The sequence below is a fragment of the Manihot esculenta genome, chromosome 1 (genome assembly GCF_001659605.2).
Source record: "Manihot esculenta cultivar AM560-2 chromosome 1, M.esculenta_v8, whole genome shotgun sequence".
Classification (NCBI taxonomy): Eukaryota; Viridiplantae; Streptophyta; class Magnoliopsida; order Malpighiales; family Euphorbiaceae; genus Manihot; species Manihot esculenta.
Window position 1 is genome coordinate 37,272,401 of NC_035161.2, and position 19,117 is coordinate 37,291,517.

A 19,117-nucleotide genomic window follows, 5' to 3' on the forward strand; every position below is an offset into this window, starting at 1 on the left:
CTCGTCTACAACACGAGATAGTTCATGCTATTTGTTTATGATCTTGCAACTTGTTGCAAAGTGAGAAGCTACATCAACCTGTTTTTCTCTGCTAGCTCCGTGAATAATTTCGCTTGGATCCATCATTGTGCAAACAGTCTTCTAATTGTATCATTTAATAAAATTTTTAAAATATAAAAAATGATTTCTATAATTTTCATTAAAAATAACTTAATTTTTTTAACTAAAAAATATTTTTCGTGAATAAATTTTTTGAATATTTTAAATATTATAAAATATAAAAAATATTTTTTAAAAAAATCTAAATATATAGTTAGATTTGGCCACAGCTCGGACAAAACTGTCAATTTGTCATGCATAACTATTTTAACTGATTTTAGTTAAGAATGGTATACTTCAAAATGGTTTCGTTCAATTTTAATTATGGTGTGTTTTTTTCAAAAATTTTAGAAAATTACAATAATACTAACATTTCATATAATAAAATACAAAAATTTGCAAGATTTAAATTAATAATACACAATTTATTTATTTTTATAGTTTAAAAAAAACTAACAAAATCAATTCACCTCAATTATATTGAGATTTTGTGACAAAACCAACTTACTCGAGAAAAAAAAAAGGTTGTATGGGACCTATGGGTAATGATCTTAGGCATTTCTCAAAGGTGATTATTAGATATGATTTGACAGATTCTGTTAAAAAAAAATTATAAATTTATAATATTTTTATTAAAAGAGCAAAATTGCATAAAAGCGGAGTATCTCACACAAATAAAATAATAAACATAAGCTCGGCCGTTCCAGAGATGGACGCTCATTTTTTTTTTTCTTTTAACATAGAAAGAGTCTAGCATTAAAAAGTATAAAAGGTCAAAGACCCAATAAGAAAAAGGTTGAATTGAAACTCTAACAGAAAGTCTAGCTTAATTCTAAAAAATATGCAAACCAACTTAAAAACTGGTCTAATCCAAACAGTGCACATGCAAACCAATCCAAACCACAAGGACAATATACATTACCAATCAATCCACTTCCATTGCCATAGCCACATCCAGAGCCAAAGAAAGAAAATATGAAGAGATCAATAGAGAATTAAAAGAAAAAAAAACATACATATACCATATAATCCAGACGACAGAGAGCAAAAATTAACATTTATCGCTAACTAAAAGTAAAATAATCATAACTGATTTTTTGGCCATCAATCAACAACTCAATAACAGAACAAAAAAAGTTAAAATCTACAAACTCATACCACCGCAAACCAAAACTCATACCCAACAAGAAACCACACCAAGAAAAGCACACCTGTTAAAGCCACTCATTTAAACCACACTTTTGATGAGTGTATATACAGGGGGGAAAATTTTATAATTAAAAAACAATAGAGGAAATTTATTCTCCAATTACATCTTCACTTTTTAATTCTTCCTTCTCTCAGCGTTCATCATTTTCTATGGCTTCTTAATCGTTTTCTTTTCTCGTTTTTTTTTTTTAAATTGAAAAATTAAAAAACGCACTTTTAATTATTTTCAATGTCAACTGTTCTAGGTAGCCACACTGATCGACGGCCACAAACTAAATTTGAAACCTCGGGAGCCCTAAGATTTGGATTTCCCTTAATTTGAATTGAAATCACCGGTCTCAATTTCGCCTGTCGACCAGGCCTATTTTAGAGCGTCGATATCTTAAATTTTCTCTTAATCAACTTATTCGTGAATTGCTCACTTAATGTATTTGTTTGTTTTTTCTTCTTTTTTTTTAATGGAATTCGAGAAATCAAGACTGCGGCCCAAGGCATAACATCGGCATCGACAGACGAAAGGTAGATCAATTTTACATTACACCGATATGGGCCGTTAGAGACCACGATTACTACTCGACTTCCCCAACTCCACAATTGCTCGAGCAGCCTTCATTTACCTATGAATTGCAGCAGCAAGGATCAACCCGCAGACACACAAGAATGAAGTGTCTTAATAACTGGATGACATTATATCATGCACACTCATTGCTAGAAGGCAATAGCCAATAAGAGAAGTTGTAAAGACACAAATGTTCACCCAAGCTAGATAAATAACCTTATTCAAGGACGTATAAGAAATTCATCAATGAAAATAGTTACCACTCATTATGTTCACAGGGAGTTCATCTTTTCACCATATTAATCCTTCCAGTAATCACAGTGTGAATGTATCATTAGAACCCACCTAAAAAGCTCCTCTTTAAAAATGAAGACTATGGGAACTGCAGAACTGGAAGTTTCAAGTAGTGGTTGCTCCAGCTCCATTCGCACTTTCACTAGCATTTGATTTGGTAGCATTGGACATCTTCTCCGAATCCAAAATACGCCCAGTCATTGGATCAACTGGACGTGTATCCCGAGGTCCACCTTTACGCCCGATTGCTACCATTGGGGGAGCGGGCAGCAACCCTGCTCTGAAAAGAATGCGTTGGACAGGGTCTGAGGGCTGAGCACCAACTGATAACCAATACCTGTAGAAAACAACAGAACAAATTTAGACTAGGTTCGAGACTAAAGGACTTGACAACCCTCATTCTAGCCAAGGAAAATAATGCAATCGTTTAATATTTTGCTTTTACTTAACAATACAAAACAGGCAAATTAGAACTTAAAATACTTCCAAGCACAAATTCATTGAAGCATATTAGAGAGGGAAAAAATCCATAATAAACAAGCAATGTATACTAGGTTCAAAGAATAACAGTCCAAAGAATGTGAGCAAGAACTTACAATCTTACATATGTAGTTTCACATCAGTTTCATGTGATTCCAAGGAAAGAAATAAAACATAATATTAAAAGAAAATGAAATATGAATATCATCCTAACAAAAGCCGCCTTAAAAGCACATGCAACTCAAATTATAGCACAAAGGGGAATTAAGAAATGATAGTAATAATGTAGCAATATGGGTGAAACTTGTATGAAGGAAGCAAGTCGAACATAAATTGGATCAAATGAAACCACATTACAGAGGATAAAACATTAGTAGCATCTGAAAAGGAAAAATGTGTCTTCATAAACCATCATATTCCATTCAAGTTTCAATAACTGCAGGTTTAGCACAATATCAATGCAGAAAATAACAAAAAAGAGAAAATAAGGTCCTACTGATACCATGATGCAGTGCTTCCATTCATCTCTTCAGATTAAAGCGTGAAGAAGCTTTTCTTATCCTAGAAGCTCCAGCCAAACCAGTAGGAAATAAATGCATTTACATTCATCTTATCAGACCATATCTCCATGATCTTCGTGGTTTCATAAATTTTCTTATCCTACAATCTCCTGTCCTGCATTGACTCTCTAGTCTACATTCAGGAATCTCTCACTCCACTTTTCATTTCTCCTGCAACTCCAGTACTCTCTTTGATGGTTTCTACTGTCAATACTTTCTTCCCCAAGTTCATTGATGCATAATTGTTCATGTTCTTCACATCATGGCTAACTTACTAAAAGTGTGAGATCCTTTCCCAGCTACAAAGGTTTTTCAACCCGCTTCATAAGTTTACTTTCATCCCTTCCCCTTGGTTGTCTCAAGATTCCTATAATCCTTAGCCCTTTGATCTCCTAGGTCCTACTCAGAGCTTTAATTCCACATCTTTTACTTTTACCCCCCTTCTTCTTGGGAGGAAATTTAGCATCCATGAATACTAATACTCTTGATTCTGTCTGTATTCACATGTCCTTTTAGTTGTAGGAAATCAAGATCCATATAAGGTTATACAATATTTTAGGCCCCCAATCACTTTGCTACATGTTCGAATTTCCAAAATGCTGATGGAAGATAAATCTTCAGAATAAAAAAAAACACTAAAATTTACAACTTGTGGTGAGCGAGCCTCAGAAGCCATGAAAAAAAAAAAAGAAATCTAATATAGTTATACAGCCATGCATCTTTGTTAAAAGCAATTGAATATAGGGAAGGAAAAGATTGGAAGTGAATTATAATGTTTTAAAAAATCAAAACAATATTTCCAAATGAGAGAAAGCAGTAAAAGATGCTTACTTCACTCTCTCAAAATTAAGACCCATCCGTTTGCCCCCGTCTTGACCTGTGAAAGACACATGACAATGCAGAGAATCAGCAACTGAAAAACAACATGCCTCCAAAGTCATAAATGATTTATGAGCAAATTTCCGCACATATATTTTGTTGCTCTTTTGATAGCCAAACGGAGGGTTGTGAATACTACAACAATTTGCGATCAAATATAAAAATAGTCTCCATTCCCCGACAATTTCTTAACCATCGAACCCCAAGTTTGTTGCTTGCAACACCATTTGATTAGGGCATTATCAAACAACAAGAAGAATAGCTTTTTTGCCATGGAAAATATTGCTACTGTAAAACAAAGGCAATACCTGGAAGGGGATTGTAGTAACCAAGGACTTCCAGGTGCTTGCCGTCTCTGGGGGATCTGCTGTCCGCGGCCATGACCCGATAAAATGGTTTGTTTTTGCACCCAAATCTCGACAATCGGATCCTCACCACCATCTTCTCTAACTGGAAACTCAATAGAATAAGAAGCTAGAACTCACTAAAACAGAAAAATGGTGAACGAAAACTTCAGTGCTGGATTCTAAGTGGTGCGGCTGCTGCGATCAAAGGGTTTAGGGTTTGCAAGGGTAAATCGCGAAATGGCTTAGAGATTCACTTCACTTCACGTACGAACTTTTTTTGTCTACAGGTACGTACAAACTTAAACGACGCAGTTTAGAATTAAATAAAATCCCCATGACCGTTCCCAGAAGAAGGTAGCCATAAGCTATTACAGGATGATTTGAGAAAAAAATATGCAAGTATCATAATCTACTCTGAATAATAAAATTATGATATGTATTTATAAATGAATCTCATAAAATAACATTTAATTAATATTGAAAAAAAAAAGTAATTCGCATTTCTGGTAACAATTTAAAATGAGAAGTAATTATTTAATTTATTTACTCAAATAAAACATTAATCATAAAATTCCCCTTGATGAATCCTTTTATCGCGAGAGAGAGAGTTAATTGAAAATCCACCGAAATATTTTATTTTATTTTATTCATATATTTGAAATAAAGTATTAAAATTGAAAGTAGGAGATATTCTAATCTTAAATAATGATAATAGATTTTTTTTTTTTTTCTTTGGCTAGCTAGCTAGCTAGCTATTATTATTATTGGGAGAAGATGAAAAGTTGGCATGAGACAAAAAGAATCAAAGGAGGAAAGGGATTGCTTGATACATTCCACCAGTTCTAATGGAGTGACTTTATGGAACAGGACAAACCTTTCAAGCCATTATGGCAGCTCCACAAATAGTACTTCATTCTCTCATATAAAATCTAGATCCCAAGTATATCCTAAATTTTGAAGGAATAATAATAGACAAATCAGCTTATAACTCCAAAATCTCTTTTGTATATTATCAATACCCATTACTGTAACCCACGTAATTGGTTCTAGAGCGAATATTGTGGTGATTGTAAATGGGATTTCCATAATCAACAGGCTTGATCACCGCAGCTTCACGCTTCCCATCCTGCTCCTGAACTGCCCCAAAAACTATCTCCTTTGTTTTCTCATAGCTTTGCTCATAGCAAGTCTGTGGGGTTGTAGATTGATATCGATGATGATGCTGTTGTTTTTGCTGCTGCTGCTGCTGCTGCTGCTGCTGGTGGTGGATATCATCATCCCACCCACTATAGAACGCTCGACCTTGCCTCCATTGATGCACCTTTTCAGCATCCTTGGACATGAATGCATAGGTTTTTCTTGGGGTTGGCGTTCTGGTTTCGATGGAAGGAGGCTCATCTTCTTCTGTTATCACAAAGCTGTCCTGCACTGGCCAAGCATTTGAATGCATCTGTGACTGGTTTTGGTATTGATAGCTTAGTGGCTTCTTTTTAATCCCAGGAATTATTCCTCCCAAAATTTCAACAACAGCTGCTCCACCATTGGCAAAAAGCTTGCCAAGGGATCCAAAGAAGCCTTCTTCATGCTTCTCCTGTTCATCTTCAGTTGGAATTAAAGGTGGCCGGACTGATTTAAGAGGTTTCTGATATGGACTTGCTGCAGTGCTTGTTTTCATTGCATCCCGATCCTTTACAGCATATAAGATTAAAAACATATACCTCGTTATACAGTAGAAGATATTGTCAAAACCTAAATAAACGTTATGCAGTGAAACTAGGCTATTTTTCACACTTCAGATTGCAATTGCAACTTGCAATGTATAGCCAAGAAGGTAATTTCAAAGAAACTGAACTTCTGTTTGAAATTTGCTTGCACCTTTGTATTTTCTTCCAATATGTGCATGAAAGCCAAGTTTGAAGATCTTATTTGAAGCTACTTAACTAACCAGCAGTATCACAGCAAAGCAAGTTCCAAAGAAGAGTACAAAAAAAACATTATACGACTTCAAGCATTCGAATGGAGAATCATAAGTGTCGTAATGAAGCCAACAGTTAGACTCAGGCACCTTTTCGGTGTGCTTCCACACAATATTAAGTCTTTTTTAAATTATTTTTTATATTTAAAAAATACGGATCAGTAGATTTTTAATTTAGTTGGGCCAATAATTTTTAGAATATGGGCTCAAGTAAATTTTTATGATTTTTCTTTTTGGGGGTGGTGGGCAGCAGCCCCTTTGGTTCCATTCTTGCACAATGTAATAATGTAAATCCTAGTATGTACATCCTATCAGGTTATGACATAAAGTTACTCAGAAACAACCAGAGATTGAAAGACGAGCAAAATGACACTTACATTCTGAGAAGAAACAATCATTCCCACCCTAAGTTGCAGCAAAGCTAGCATGTAACCAAAGAAGCCAGCTGCCACAAGGACTGCAATCCCTGGAATAATGAAGTGATTGCCTAAAATTATTATACTGAGCTAATAAGAGAACGTTAATAGCTGTATACAAGTTTGCTTACCAAGGGGAAAGCCACTGCCATATTGATAAGCACAGTCATCAAAATGGAGTTGGATCTCTCTAATGGCTTGATTTCCTCTGTCTATAACAAGTAAAGAGCAACTGCTTCCAATGTATACCACATCAAAATCATTAGAAAACTTTGCATCTTCACTTGCTCCATCTACATGGCCTCCTCCTCGGCCCCATTTCCCCCCTGCAATTGTCGTAACCCCTGTAGGAAGAGTTTTCATCATATCAGCATTCAATCTTCACTTCAGACTTCAATTTCCCAATGCCAATAATAGTGTATAAAGATGGTAACAATTTGCATCCAATACTGAGTTCATATATACTTTTAAACCTGGCTCTACAATTTCCTTAAAATCCCCTATTTGGATTTTCTATAAAATTGCTCATACAAACATAGATTGCATATACCTGCATCACTTATCTTCCTGATTGCCATATTCATGGTGTCTGCAATATAGATATTTCCCCTGTCATCTATAGTAAGCCCCTTTGGATGGTTCATCCTTGCGTCTCTAGTCTTCCCATCTACATGTCCAGAGTATCCTTCAGGGGATCCAGCAACTAGCTTAGGTCTGCTGTCTGCAGCATGTTTTCATCAAAGAATTCAGGAAAAAGATAGAAAATATGGCCAAACAAAATAAACTTCAATCATATCCCACTTACAAAAAGTGATCATATAGAATATCATGAATTATCTAACTAACCTTGGTAACCTAGACTTAGAAGCACATGACAACTAAATAAAGGTAAGCTTTATAATTGTTATCTTGCATAATGTTGGAAAGGTATACAACCATTTCACAAACTATAAGACCTTTTCCTGAGAAATAAAGTTCATGTTAGGATCTCTCAACTGTCTCTCCAAATCTTGACATAGCATTTGGAGTACCATTCTATTTTTTTCATTTCCACTAAAGAGTGATGGCATTTTTTTTAAGGATCACCCTTTAGATCTGATATTCCCAAGACCAACTAAAATACAACGGGAAACATATTTAGTTTACACAAAAAAGCCTGCATGCCACATAAGACAACAAGCTCAAAGGAGGTACGGAAAAACAATATTTTATTTTGCAGATTATTCTCTGGATTACATCTCCTCGGAAGTAACCAGAGCAAAAGAGAATAATATTTGGTAGAAAGCTTGCCACTTGAGACAGCCAGCTTGAATATTGCATAAGCATCCAATGCATTGGATATTTTGAACACAAATTTTGGAAGAAAGGTACCCAAACCACCAAATCATGAAGCTATCCTTTTCAAGCACCTAATTACTAATTCAGGACAAATAAGCTCAAGTTGTTTAAGGTTTTATAAAAGATGAAATTCTTTCTGGTTTTACAAAAGCTGGAGTGTACTGGAGTTTCAGTAACACCAATTAAACACAGTAACTTTTTGGCAAATGAAAGTTCGGTAGAGGGAAAAAATTGACAATACTCCAAGAGATAGTGCCACACAAACTAGAAATACTTCTTAAAAAACAAGGCCAATCAAGCAATATCCCAGGACATTACAAAAGCCCACTTACATAGAGACAGGGAAGAGGATATCCTGTAAATGTTACTGTTAGCGGAGTCCAGAATTAGAAGCTCCCCACTGGGCAACACCTCCACAGAGTAAGGCTCAATCCCAAGCTTGCTTCCGTCGAACACCGTCTCAACAGTATACCCACTTTCAAATTTCATCGTCGGCCGGCCAGAAATCGCTGTGCACACAAATTCCATGAACCACATATCAGATAAATCCACAAAGCAACAGTTGAATACCACAAGAAAAAAAAAGAGAAGGGGAAAAACAAAAAGGAAGATAAAATGTGGGTATCAGAATCAGAGATCTAAACCTGTTTTAGTAGTGGCTTTGAGAGACCATAACCATTTCATAAAAGCAGAAGCCACATTAGAGAATAACCCACTGACAATCTCTGCAAGGGCAAAAAAAGAGATTTGCTGTAATCAAGCAAGCCATAAGCTAAGAAAGAACAAAAAACAGATCAAACAAAAAAAAAAGCAGCTTCCAAGCTCAAATAAACGCACTCACTTGCAGGTGAAGTAGTAGAAGGAGCTGAAGAGACACCTCCAAAAAGCAGCAAGAACATAAGGAGCAAAACCAACAAATTCTTGCCCATTACACCCATTGCTCCTTTTCTGAAGAGGAACCAAAAGAAAAGCTAAAAGATTAAGATTCAAGCTCTGGGCATTTGAAGAAACCCTACTAGTTATCTGGGTTTGAATCCAAAAAAAAGTAAGCTTTGATATGAAATGGGGCCAAAGGGAGATGCTCAAAAACAGTATTTTTAAAAGAGCTTTTGATTTTTAACCGGAGAAGAGAGTGATGAACAGTGTGTTTTTGAGAGTATAAATTAGAAAGTGAAATGGAGGATAGGAAAGGAGGAGAAAAAGACAGAAAGAGAGAAAAAAAAGAAGAGAAAAAGCAAGTGAGGTCACTAGCTCAGTGGGGGCAGCAGTGCTGTGGGAGAGAGAATCATGTTCTGCTCTGTCATTTGCATGCTTAAATACCTCTTTTTTATTTTTTTTTATTTAATTATTGAAGGGTTTATAACTGTAACAAACAACAAAACCAGGAAGCAGCGCCACATATATTCCCTGCCTAAACACTCGCTGAGCCTGAGGCTGAGGCTGTGTTTTAACTTGATACACATGGGCGGGCGGGCCTTTAATGGGTTCTTGCTAATTCCCACCCACCATGCCTTAAATTTTCCCATTTTTTGGAAGGCCGCATTCGCAATGCTGATCTATGATGTGAGGTAGGTGGTCACATGTGCGTGAAATAGGCCTATCTTTTTATGATTTTCTTTTTTTTTTTTTTTTTTTTGCTTTTCCTTCTTGACTGAGCAGTGGTGTGAGTTATGAGGTGAACGTAAAAATGAAAAAGAAGAGAGAGGTGTAAGTTTAAAGAACTTTCTAACATGCTAAATTATAAGTTTTTGTTTAAGCTCAATAAATTAAAGCATGAAGGAATGCAAAGCATTGGAATATGAGATTGTACAGTAAATATATAATTTCTTTTAAAAAAAAAAAATGAAAAGAGAGATGATAGCTTTCTTTAGAAATTCATTTGCAATAAAAATAATTTAAATGATATTTTAAAAAATAATTATATTTATTTTAAAAATAAAAATTAGCGAAAAAATTGAATTTCTACAATTTCTTACTTCATACAAAATAAATGAAGATAATAATTTCACTTTAAATTACCATCTTGTCCAAAATCCTGACATTGAATAGCAGCTTATAAAATTGTATATCAATTTCAAAAATATTTACTAATCAGCATGGGTGTTAAAATCGGACCAGCCAAATTAATTTAACTGCGGCTGAATTTTAATCAAAACTGTAAATCAAACCATTTGAATTTAATTTTTTAAATAAATCATTATCCTTTAATTAAAAAAAAAAAAAAACTCTCAATAAGAATTGAAGTCACAACTACCACACACTAAATAAATTTCCTTAATCAATTGGATTAATTCTTTCACAATAATAAATTTATATTTAAAATATGTATTATAAATATGTGCTTTATCAAATTACATTAATATAAAATAATTATCAACTAACGACCGACATATTAAAAAAAGGCAAAAATTATAATTTCAATAATTAATATTGTTAATAATTTATTTTATTAGTTAAATTAAATTATTAATTTACTTTAACTTTTTATTTTTTTAATTAGAAAGTACATAAAAATTCATTATTTCATATAAATATAATAATGTTTACTTTCATTTATTATTATAAAATTTTAATTTCAAGTAAATATTTTATTTAAAGTTTAAAATTATTTTCTAAAATATTTAAATTATAATTATAATTTTTTAAAAAAAATTATTTATTATTATTATTTTTTTATTTATTAATAAATCAGTTTCGATTCATCCATAAACTTTTGATTTTTTACTATGATTCTGAATTGATTCGGACTTAATGTAAAAATTATATTTTTAAAATATAAAGTCTAATGATATGTTATTACAGTCACACATCAATTATTTTATTTTTTTATATTTTTTAAATATATAATATTATTATAATATATTTGATTCGAAATAAAATTAAAAAAATTGTAATAATAGTAAATGTAATTAAATTAGTAAATTATATTAAATGTTAATTTCTTTTCATATTTATATTTTAATTACGTCATTGTTTGATTTTTAATCCATCTAATTATAATTCAAGGAAATAAAAACAATTTTTTTTTTCATCTTAACATTTTTAAGGGAAATTGACTCTACTCCTTATAAACGGATAATAATATAAAACTAAAAATTAGAAATTAAGCCATAAGTACATGACAAGTATAGAATTGTTTTTTTTTTTCAAATAAAATAAAAAAGGAAAAACAAATTTGAACCGCAGGGCAAGCGAGAGATAAAATGAACTGGAGTTTAAAGAGAACATGTGTTCAAGGGTGAATTGAATTCCACATTTCCTTTTTTTTTTTTATTTAAATTTTAAATCGAAAAGTAAAAAATAAAAAATTACAGAAAAATCCATACATTCAGCAAACAAAACAAGAAAGGTCCAAAAACTAAAATATCAGAAAAGAACAATTAAGACCCAGATTTTTTAACCCTAAATCCGATAAAAGCTCTAACCCAAAGCCAAACCCGGTTGCATGCTCAATTACCACTGCCTCTCCATCAATACGCCGGCTACTCAATAAGATAAGAGCGTCAGCAAAGGCTTAAAAGAGTTTCCTACAACAATTCAAAAGACCGAAAAGAAAAGAATTTACTAAGCTCGAGGAAAGATAAGCTAAACTTGAATAACCTACAAATCAAGGTGTGGAGAACAGATGATGCCCCATAAACACATGCAACCATAGATGGTCGAGTGGTCATAGCCCCAAGGGCGTCCTGATGTTGGCCAGTCAGGACGGTGCCGATAGTTGGATTAATTCTTCAGGCATTTCTCTCGACACAAGGCTGACAGCTAACGACAACTCGCACTATGGGCTGGCTAAGCCGGTATAGCCCACATATGTCCTTTACTTAAGCTACAGCTCGGCCTACTCGTTATATATATATATATATTTTACATCCCTATAGAGATGAACCAAAATTCCTTAGGATGAAAATTGAGGTCTGGCGTAGAAATTCTGAAGCACCATCCGTTATTGTTGCATTTAGCTTAATGAAAATAATGAGCAAGGCTAATGGAATTAGGTTATTTTTGGTGGACTGTAATATAATTAATATTTACTTTCACTAAAATTTAATAAAGTTTGAATTTGCATTATATTATAGTCAAAAGTACTCTTTAAAGAAAAACACAATTAAAATACTATTGAAAAAAAAAAGTTTTATAACAAACTGTATTATTCTAATATTATTAAATTCAAATTTTCCCTATCAATAAAGTTTTTGGCGAATGAAAACAAAAAGAAAAGCACAGGCAATTTATCAGTTAGGGCACTTATGAACCAACATGGGATCCCACAAACCGCCCTCTGCTACGCTTTCTTATCCACACACCACACTCGTCAACAGTACCTGTTAAAGTTTCACAAAATCCTGCCTATAAAATTCATCATATTAATAAATGAATTTACCAACAGACAATGGTATTGCAATATCAAATGATTATGTTTCTAGTTTTCAAATATGTAATTAATATAATAAATGAGTTTTAATTTAAGAACATTAGTATTATAGTAAAATTTTGAATTTAAACTAAACTAACAAAAAAAAATGTTATTTTTCATTATCTGAAATGGTATATTTTCACTACTAAAATACGTTGCTGCCTCAATTGTTATTTCCACTTGCATGTTGTCTCTCTACGTTTCTATGAACTTCAATGTCAGCAACTCATTTATAACGCAACAATGATAAAATCACAATTGGATAAATATTTTCTTATCACTAGGCTAAAATAATTAATATCCACCGACTATTGTAGAACTACATGCAAGAGGTACAAATGAAATGATTGTAATATATAAAATAACGGGAGTCAAAAGGGCAATTTCGAGAATGTACTTTCGATTGACTTGAGAAATCATAGGCACAATCATTTTAGCTGTGTAAAATAACTTTGCCCCCCATAAAAGAATGAAATATAAATATTATAATAATATCTATAGTTATGGGATTGTCTTAAATATGAGTAGATGTTCCACCTAACGATAATTCCTATGTTTTCCTCAAATTCGACACAAGCAACTGTGTCTGTTAATTCAAGGGCTCTCATTACCCATTATTGTTTGTGTTCACAATCAGAAGAGAAACTTGAATCAGTGATAACCACCCATCCTATAACATCACTTTCTACATCTTTTGCATCACATTGTACACCAATCTACTGATGCATGTTAGTCCTTGCTTCGCTACCAGCATTAAAAGCATCCCTCAGGAGCCCATTGTACACAAACTAGGACTTTAAGAAAGCAACATTTTCTATTGAAAATCGAAATATTCAAAGATGGTTGTATGCATAACTATTTACAACATGCCGTTGCCACCAACCTCCAATGCTTCAATGTCATCGGAAATTAATCTCCTGTCTCTACTTGCTACTAATAAACCCATAGGAATTTTAGTATCAAATTGACATGCGTATTGTGATAACAACAGTGTACCTATACATCGTAATGGTGGCTCATAATCTGAAACGAGGAAAAGGGAAATGGGAGAGGGGGGAGAGTTACCGTGAAAATTTGAAAGGCAGCTACTGAGGACAACTCCTACCGGCACCACTAAGGCAGTAAATGCAAGAACTTATCTCAACCTATACAAGAATAACTCAACCTATACAAGAATAACTCAATAAAAATAGTCAATCCCCTGTCTCCCAGAGATCCATCTTCATCTACCCCAATCATCAACGTAAAGAGATGCCTAATACCAGAACTGCACCGGCAAGGCTCCACTGTGCATCATCTCAAATCAATCAACAGCCAGAATTCATCTTTATTCACAGGTGGAAGACCCTCAAAATCAAAATGATTTTTCCAGCGCATGAAATGTGCCAGCTTACTCAAATAGCACTCTCAAAAGAAACCAGTATGTTTTCAATACACTTGGGCTTTGGGCACGAAGCAGCTGAAAGGCCTTGAAGCAATTTCACAACATCAACAGTATCATCTAGATAATACTTAGCCTTGCTTGGCTTCCGCCCAACAGTGCAGGCGAAGATCTCTGGTGCCACAGTCAAAGTTGGTCCTGAAACTGTGCTTAGTATACTCTCAAACATGTCCTCGTCTGATTTATCATCACCAATGCACAATACAAAATCGGGTGGCTTCCCACGATTAACCATATTTAAAAGAACCTTTTCAGCAACAAATCCTTTACTTATTCCCTGAAGGATAAAAAATATATAATGCATTAATTAACATCTGCTTGATAAGAGTTTTCTGTGGGTGTGTGCGCGTGTGAGAGAGAAAGTGATGTGTTTTTCTTCTTTTTCTTTTTTTTTTTTTGGGGGGGGGGGGGGCTCACAGTTGTACCTGTGGCTTAACTTCAACAATATGTTGGCCCCGCTTAACCACAGCTGGTTCATTTGCAAGGACATTTTCAAGATGATCCAACAATTCTTTAGCTTGGCAGGATCCAAAGTCTGGGTCTGCATCTTGATGGTGCCACACCAATGCACTCTCCTTCAACTCTATATTGGAGCCATCAGTTGTCTCTGTATATAGTCCCATTATAGGTTCCACAATATTTTTCCAATCAAGATCATCAGCAACAGACTTGGTTTCCCACTCACAGGTTTTATCCCACCTGAAAAGAAACATAAAAGAACAGAACAAATCATCATTTTGTATGTCATTTCAGATCACAAGCTTTGTTTGAATCATATAATTCACCTACCTCATGAAGTATCCATGTTCAGCTGCTATTCCTAATCTCTCACATGGATCAAGCCACTCGCTCAATGAATTTCTTGCTCTCCCGCTGACTATAAATACAGTGTTATTTGGATCATTGCATAGAGTTGTCAGAACAGACATGACTTCAGGGCTGGGGCTTTTAACAATAGATGTATGTGGAACAACAGTACCATCATAGTCCAGAAATATTGCTCTTCTATTTGTCCGTTTATAAGCTGAGACAATGTGCTCGACACCCAACCTCCTGAAACTAGGAGAAAGAGACACAACTCTGAATCCCAGGCCAAATCCAATTCCCCAACACCTTTTATTATAATGATCTTGGCAAGCTCTCTCCAAATCCTGCATAAAGCTGCGTGCCCAATAAGCTACATCGTGAGTACTGACATAACGATAATGCTTCTCATGGCGCAACTGCTTCTCAGATTCTGGCATGGTGATGGCCAAATTCAAGGCATCAGCCACGGCATCAATATCCCATGGGTTCACCCTAATTGCTCCACTTAGAGAAGGTGAGCAACCAATGAACTCTGAAACAACAATCATGCTTTTGCGAGGAGAATCTGATGCTGTGCCCATGGCTTTGTCCATATACAGGGTGCCCTGCCTGCAAACGATATATTTATAGGGCACTAAATTCATCCCATCCCTCACTGCACTTACTATGCAACATTCTGCTAAAGCATAATATGCAGTCTTCTCATACCGAGGAACAGGACGATCAATCAGAATGACTGGTTCATATTTGGGTGAACCATAAACTTCATTGATCCTTTTGGCAGTTAAGTATGTCTCCCTCTTTGCTTCTTGGACATCTTTCCCTGATCCCCTTGCAGGATTCACAATCTGAACTAGGACCACTTTCCCCCGCAACTCTGGATGTTGTTGCAAGAGTTGTTCCATTGCCAATAATTTCAGACTGATTCCTTTGAATATGTCCATGTCATCAATACCAAGAATCACTTTCCTCCCACCCAACTGTTCTTGAATTTCTTTGACTTTAACAGAAGTAGAAGGAAGGTTCATTACTGATTCAAGCCGACCCATGTGTATACCTACAGGCAATATTTTGATGTACACTGTACGGCCAAAGTAATCAAGTCCAATGTGTCCCCTCTTAGATTCATAATCCAAGCCAAGCATTCTGCTGCAGCAGGAGAGAAAGTGCCGCGCATAATCAAATGTATGAAAACCAATTAGGTCACAATTCAGAAGCCCCCTCAGAATTTCATCTCGAACTGGAAGTGTTCGGTATATTTCCGATGAAGGAAATGGACTGTGGAGGAAGAATCCAAGCTTGACTCTATTGTAAGCTTTCCTCAGAAAGGTTGGAAGAAGCATCAAGTGATAGTCATGAACCCAAACATAATCTTCCTCGGGACTGATTATTTCCATGACCTTGTCTGCAAACATTTTATTTGCTGAAACATAGGCCTGCCAAACAACACGTTCAAAGCGATCGCCATGGTCTGGGCACATAGGCAACATGTAGTGAAAAAGAGGCCATAATTGCTGTTTACAGAACCCAAGATAAAACTTCTTCTGTAGGTCTTGGGGTAGAAAAGTAGGGACACAGTTGAAATTCTCAAGCAGTTGTTGGGAAACTTCTTCCTGCTCACTAGCCTTTATATCAGCCTTTAGAGACCCAACATAAATAACCTCAGTTTCAGGGGACAAACCATCCTTTAGTTGCAAATAAAGTGAATCTTCATCCCAACTGAAGAACCACTTGGCAGTTTCTGGATCCTTTTTAGCATGTAAAGGCAACATGTTTGCCACAATAATTATCCGCTCACGACAAATCGATGAAGCATTCTCTGAGTCCCCATCATTACTGCCATAACCATCCAAATCAGAGATAATCCCAGGGACAGTCATCACTCTAGGAATAGATCTTGGAGTATGAGGAATTTCCAACAGATTCCCAGAGGCCAAATCCAAAATATTCAGACACGATCTTGACACCATAACTCATTAAGATAACAAACTTCCAACTATAAATAGTTTGTTCACAGAAACTCAGACCTACAGGGAAAAAAATTTATTTAAAATGAAAACTACGCCATTCGGTCATCATCACTTCCAACGAACATTACAGTACGACTCTAATAATTCAAATGAACATCATATATGGAATATAAAAAATTCTAATTATTTTATTGTACATAATTTTCAGTTCAGAATCCCCAATGCCATGCTTAACTAAGCAGGCTCAAACAAGAAAAGAAATGCACCATCAACTTGCATATTTCAGAAATTGTCCTCAAAAAATAAGAAAACATATATTTCCTGTCTTGATTGAATTTACAACAATAAATAATCACAAATCCACCTTTGCCAAAACAAAAACACAAAAGCCAAAAGTTTGTTCCACATGGCTGCAATTCCAAAGGCCATAACAATTGCTAGAAGTCGGCCAGTGAAGAAGGTAGCTCATCCACAGTGCAGAGATGAAGATCGCAGTGGCAATAAATATAGAAATGCAATGACAATGGAGGTCAAAATTATGAAAACTTTATAAATCCTGATTTTGCAGCAGCCATGCGATGCTATTTAGGTGAAGTATATGTCTGGATAGAGGTGCAAGAGAAGCTGAAAGCATGCTGTACTGGTGTTTCTATAAATATGACTAATGTTTATCGAGGAAAAAAATATTATAGCATTTGAATTGTAAAAATTAACATCATTAGTAAGCTTCATAACACTGCCAAACAACATAAAATTTGTGTCATTTCTCTTCTCCATCCATTCTCTCAATCTTTATTTTCCTGTTTGCCTTCAGATATTACCCTGACATTATCTAAACATAGATTCATTGTTGCAGAGGGAAGTGACAGTCACATAACTTCAAAAAACACTCTGACTTGGATCGATTCCGTTCCCTGATTGAGAATATTACTGAAGGCTGTGCCTAAAACATTGCTTACTAGCAGCATAAATTTCAACCACATTTAGTCATTCTACATCCCATCCAAGTCCAATCATTCTGTCTCGTTTGTGTTACTACTTCTATATTTGAAAATTTTGATGCATTTTGGATGCATAGACTGCACATCATTCTAGTGACTCAAGCTTAAGCACTACAGGATCATGCACATATTCATTACACAAGCCAAGGCCTCCTTAGCTGTAGACAAATAATTTTAAAGGTGGAAAATAACTGCCGAAACAACCATCATATAGAAGAAAAAATAAAAACAAAACAGAGTTGCATATAAGTCTGCTACCTACATGATCATACAAAAGATAAGGGGGAAATTGAGGCGGAGTATCTTAAATAAAGTTCCCAAATGAATTTGGATAACTACAATTCAATTTTCATTGAAAGTAAACGTAAAAATGTATACATACTTAAAATATAATGTTAAAAAAAGACTAGCAAGAGGATTCTCTCTCTCTCTCTCTCTCTCTCTCTCTCTGGGTAAAATAGTGAAACTAGATTACAATAAAGTGATCTCGTACCTGTAGATTTGTTCATTTACTCTTAAATTCAATAAACCAAAGCTAAAAGATAAATAAAGCTAACAGCTATAAATAAAAAATTATATAAAAAAAAAAAAGACTCGTAGCCAATGCCGCTGAATTACTGGATCTTAACTTTTCTAAATATAATCCAAACTCGATGATCTTACATATAAATACATACAAACAAACAGACATGTTAATAAACTATAAGTCTAAAAACAAAACTTAAATCACTATCAGATCAAATTATCAATATTTTTCCCGTTTGCTTGCAGAGAAAACGCTCCCAACTATACAAATAAATAAATAAACAAACAAACGGACAAATTCTTCTCTCCTCAACCTCAGCATTTTCATGTTAAACAAGCAGAAAAAGGAGCTGTACATTAACAGCAGATCAAATATAAAGATAATATCCGACTTACCTTGCGGTTAACAAACCGGAGACCAGAGAAGGATTTAGTTAGGCAAAAACCGGCGAGTTTGGGTTGGCTACGAGGTATGGGGAAAAAAGGAAAGAAAACTAAAAAGGCAGTTAAAGGAAGAGGAAATGGAAGCTGTGTTGGATTTTCAATGGAGATGGGGAGAGAGAGAGAGAATTGGCTAATTAAATGAGAAAGTAAAGATGAGAATGTGGGAAAAGGAGATGTATATATACGAGACGTCTCTGCGTTGGATAGAGATGGAGTCGACCCAACTAAACACCGGTTACTTTTTAACTATGGTTTTATTTTGGATCACGTTTCCAATTTTCAACCCCTCAATCCATTTACCAAAATGCCCTCCTCTCTTCTTCAATATAAATAATAATAAATTTATTATTTTAAATTGC

At 34.7% G+C, this 19,117-nt stretch overlaps 3 protein-coding genes across 4 annotated transcripts; all 3 read right to left on the minus strand.

Annotated features, from left to right (window-relative positions):
- Positions 1-2,060: 2,060 nt before the first annotated feature.
- Positions 2,061-4,671, minus strand: LOC110613238 (30S ribosomal protein S16-2, chloroplastic/mitochondrial). The gene is made up of 3 exons (XM_021754275.2): positions 4,389-4,671; positions 4,033-4,078; positions 2,061-2,498 (listed from the first exon to the last, which is right to left on the minus strand). Exons 1-3 carry the CDS (start codon positions 4,519-4,521, stop codon positions 2,267-2,269), a joined length of 411 nt encoding a protein of 136 aa, XP_021609967.1. The 5' UTR covers positions 4,522-4,671; the 3' UTR covers positions 2,061-2,266.
- LOC110611281 lies at positions 2,061-9,463 on the minus strand. 2 transcript variants are annotated; one of them, XM_043960782.1, is made up of 9 exons: positions 8,998-9,463; positions 8,801-8,906; positions 8,489-8,665; positions 7,369-7,539; positions 6,950-7,162; positions 6,780-6,868; positions 4,389-6,114; positions 4,033-4,078; positions 2,061-2,498 (listed from the first exon to the last, which is right to left on the minus strand). In XM_043960782.1, the coding sequence occupies exons 2-7, from the start codon at positions 8,838-8,840 to the stop codon at positions 5,440-5,442; spliced, it is 1,365 nt and encodes a 454-aa protein (XP_043816717.1). In that variant the 5' UTR covers positions 8,841-8,906; positions 8,998-9,463; the 3' UTR covers positions 2,061-2,498; positions 4,033-4,078; positions 4,389-5,439. The 2 variants fall into 2 exon arrangements, with proteins under 2 accessions (XP_043816717.1, XP_021607195.1); XM_021751503.2 differs by having other exon boundaries at positions 8,801-8,881; positions 8,998-9,462.
- A 3,902-nt stretch (positions 9,464-13,365) lies between these two features.
- On the minus strand, positions 13,366-18,920 carry LOC110610863 (probable alpha,alpha-trehalose-phosphate synthase [UDP-forming] 9). The gene is made up of 4 exons (XM_021750944.2): positions 18,711-18,920; positions 14,801-16,845; positions 14,437-14,710; positions 13,366-14,288 (listed from the first exon to the last, which is right to left on the minus strand). The coding sequence occupies exons 2-4, from the start codon at positions 16,786-16,788 to the stop codon at positions 13,965-13,967; spliced, it is 2,586 nt and encodes an 861-aa protein (XP_021606636.1). The 5' UTR covers positions 16,789-16,845; positions 18,711-18,920; the 3' UTR covers positions 13,366-13,964.
- Between the last annotated feature and the right edge of the window lie 197 nt (positions 18,921-19,117).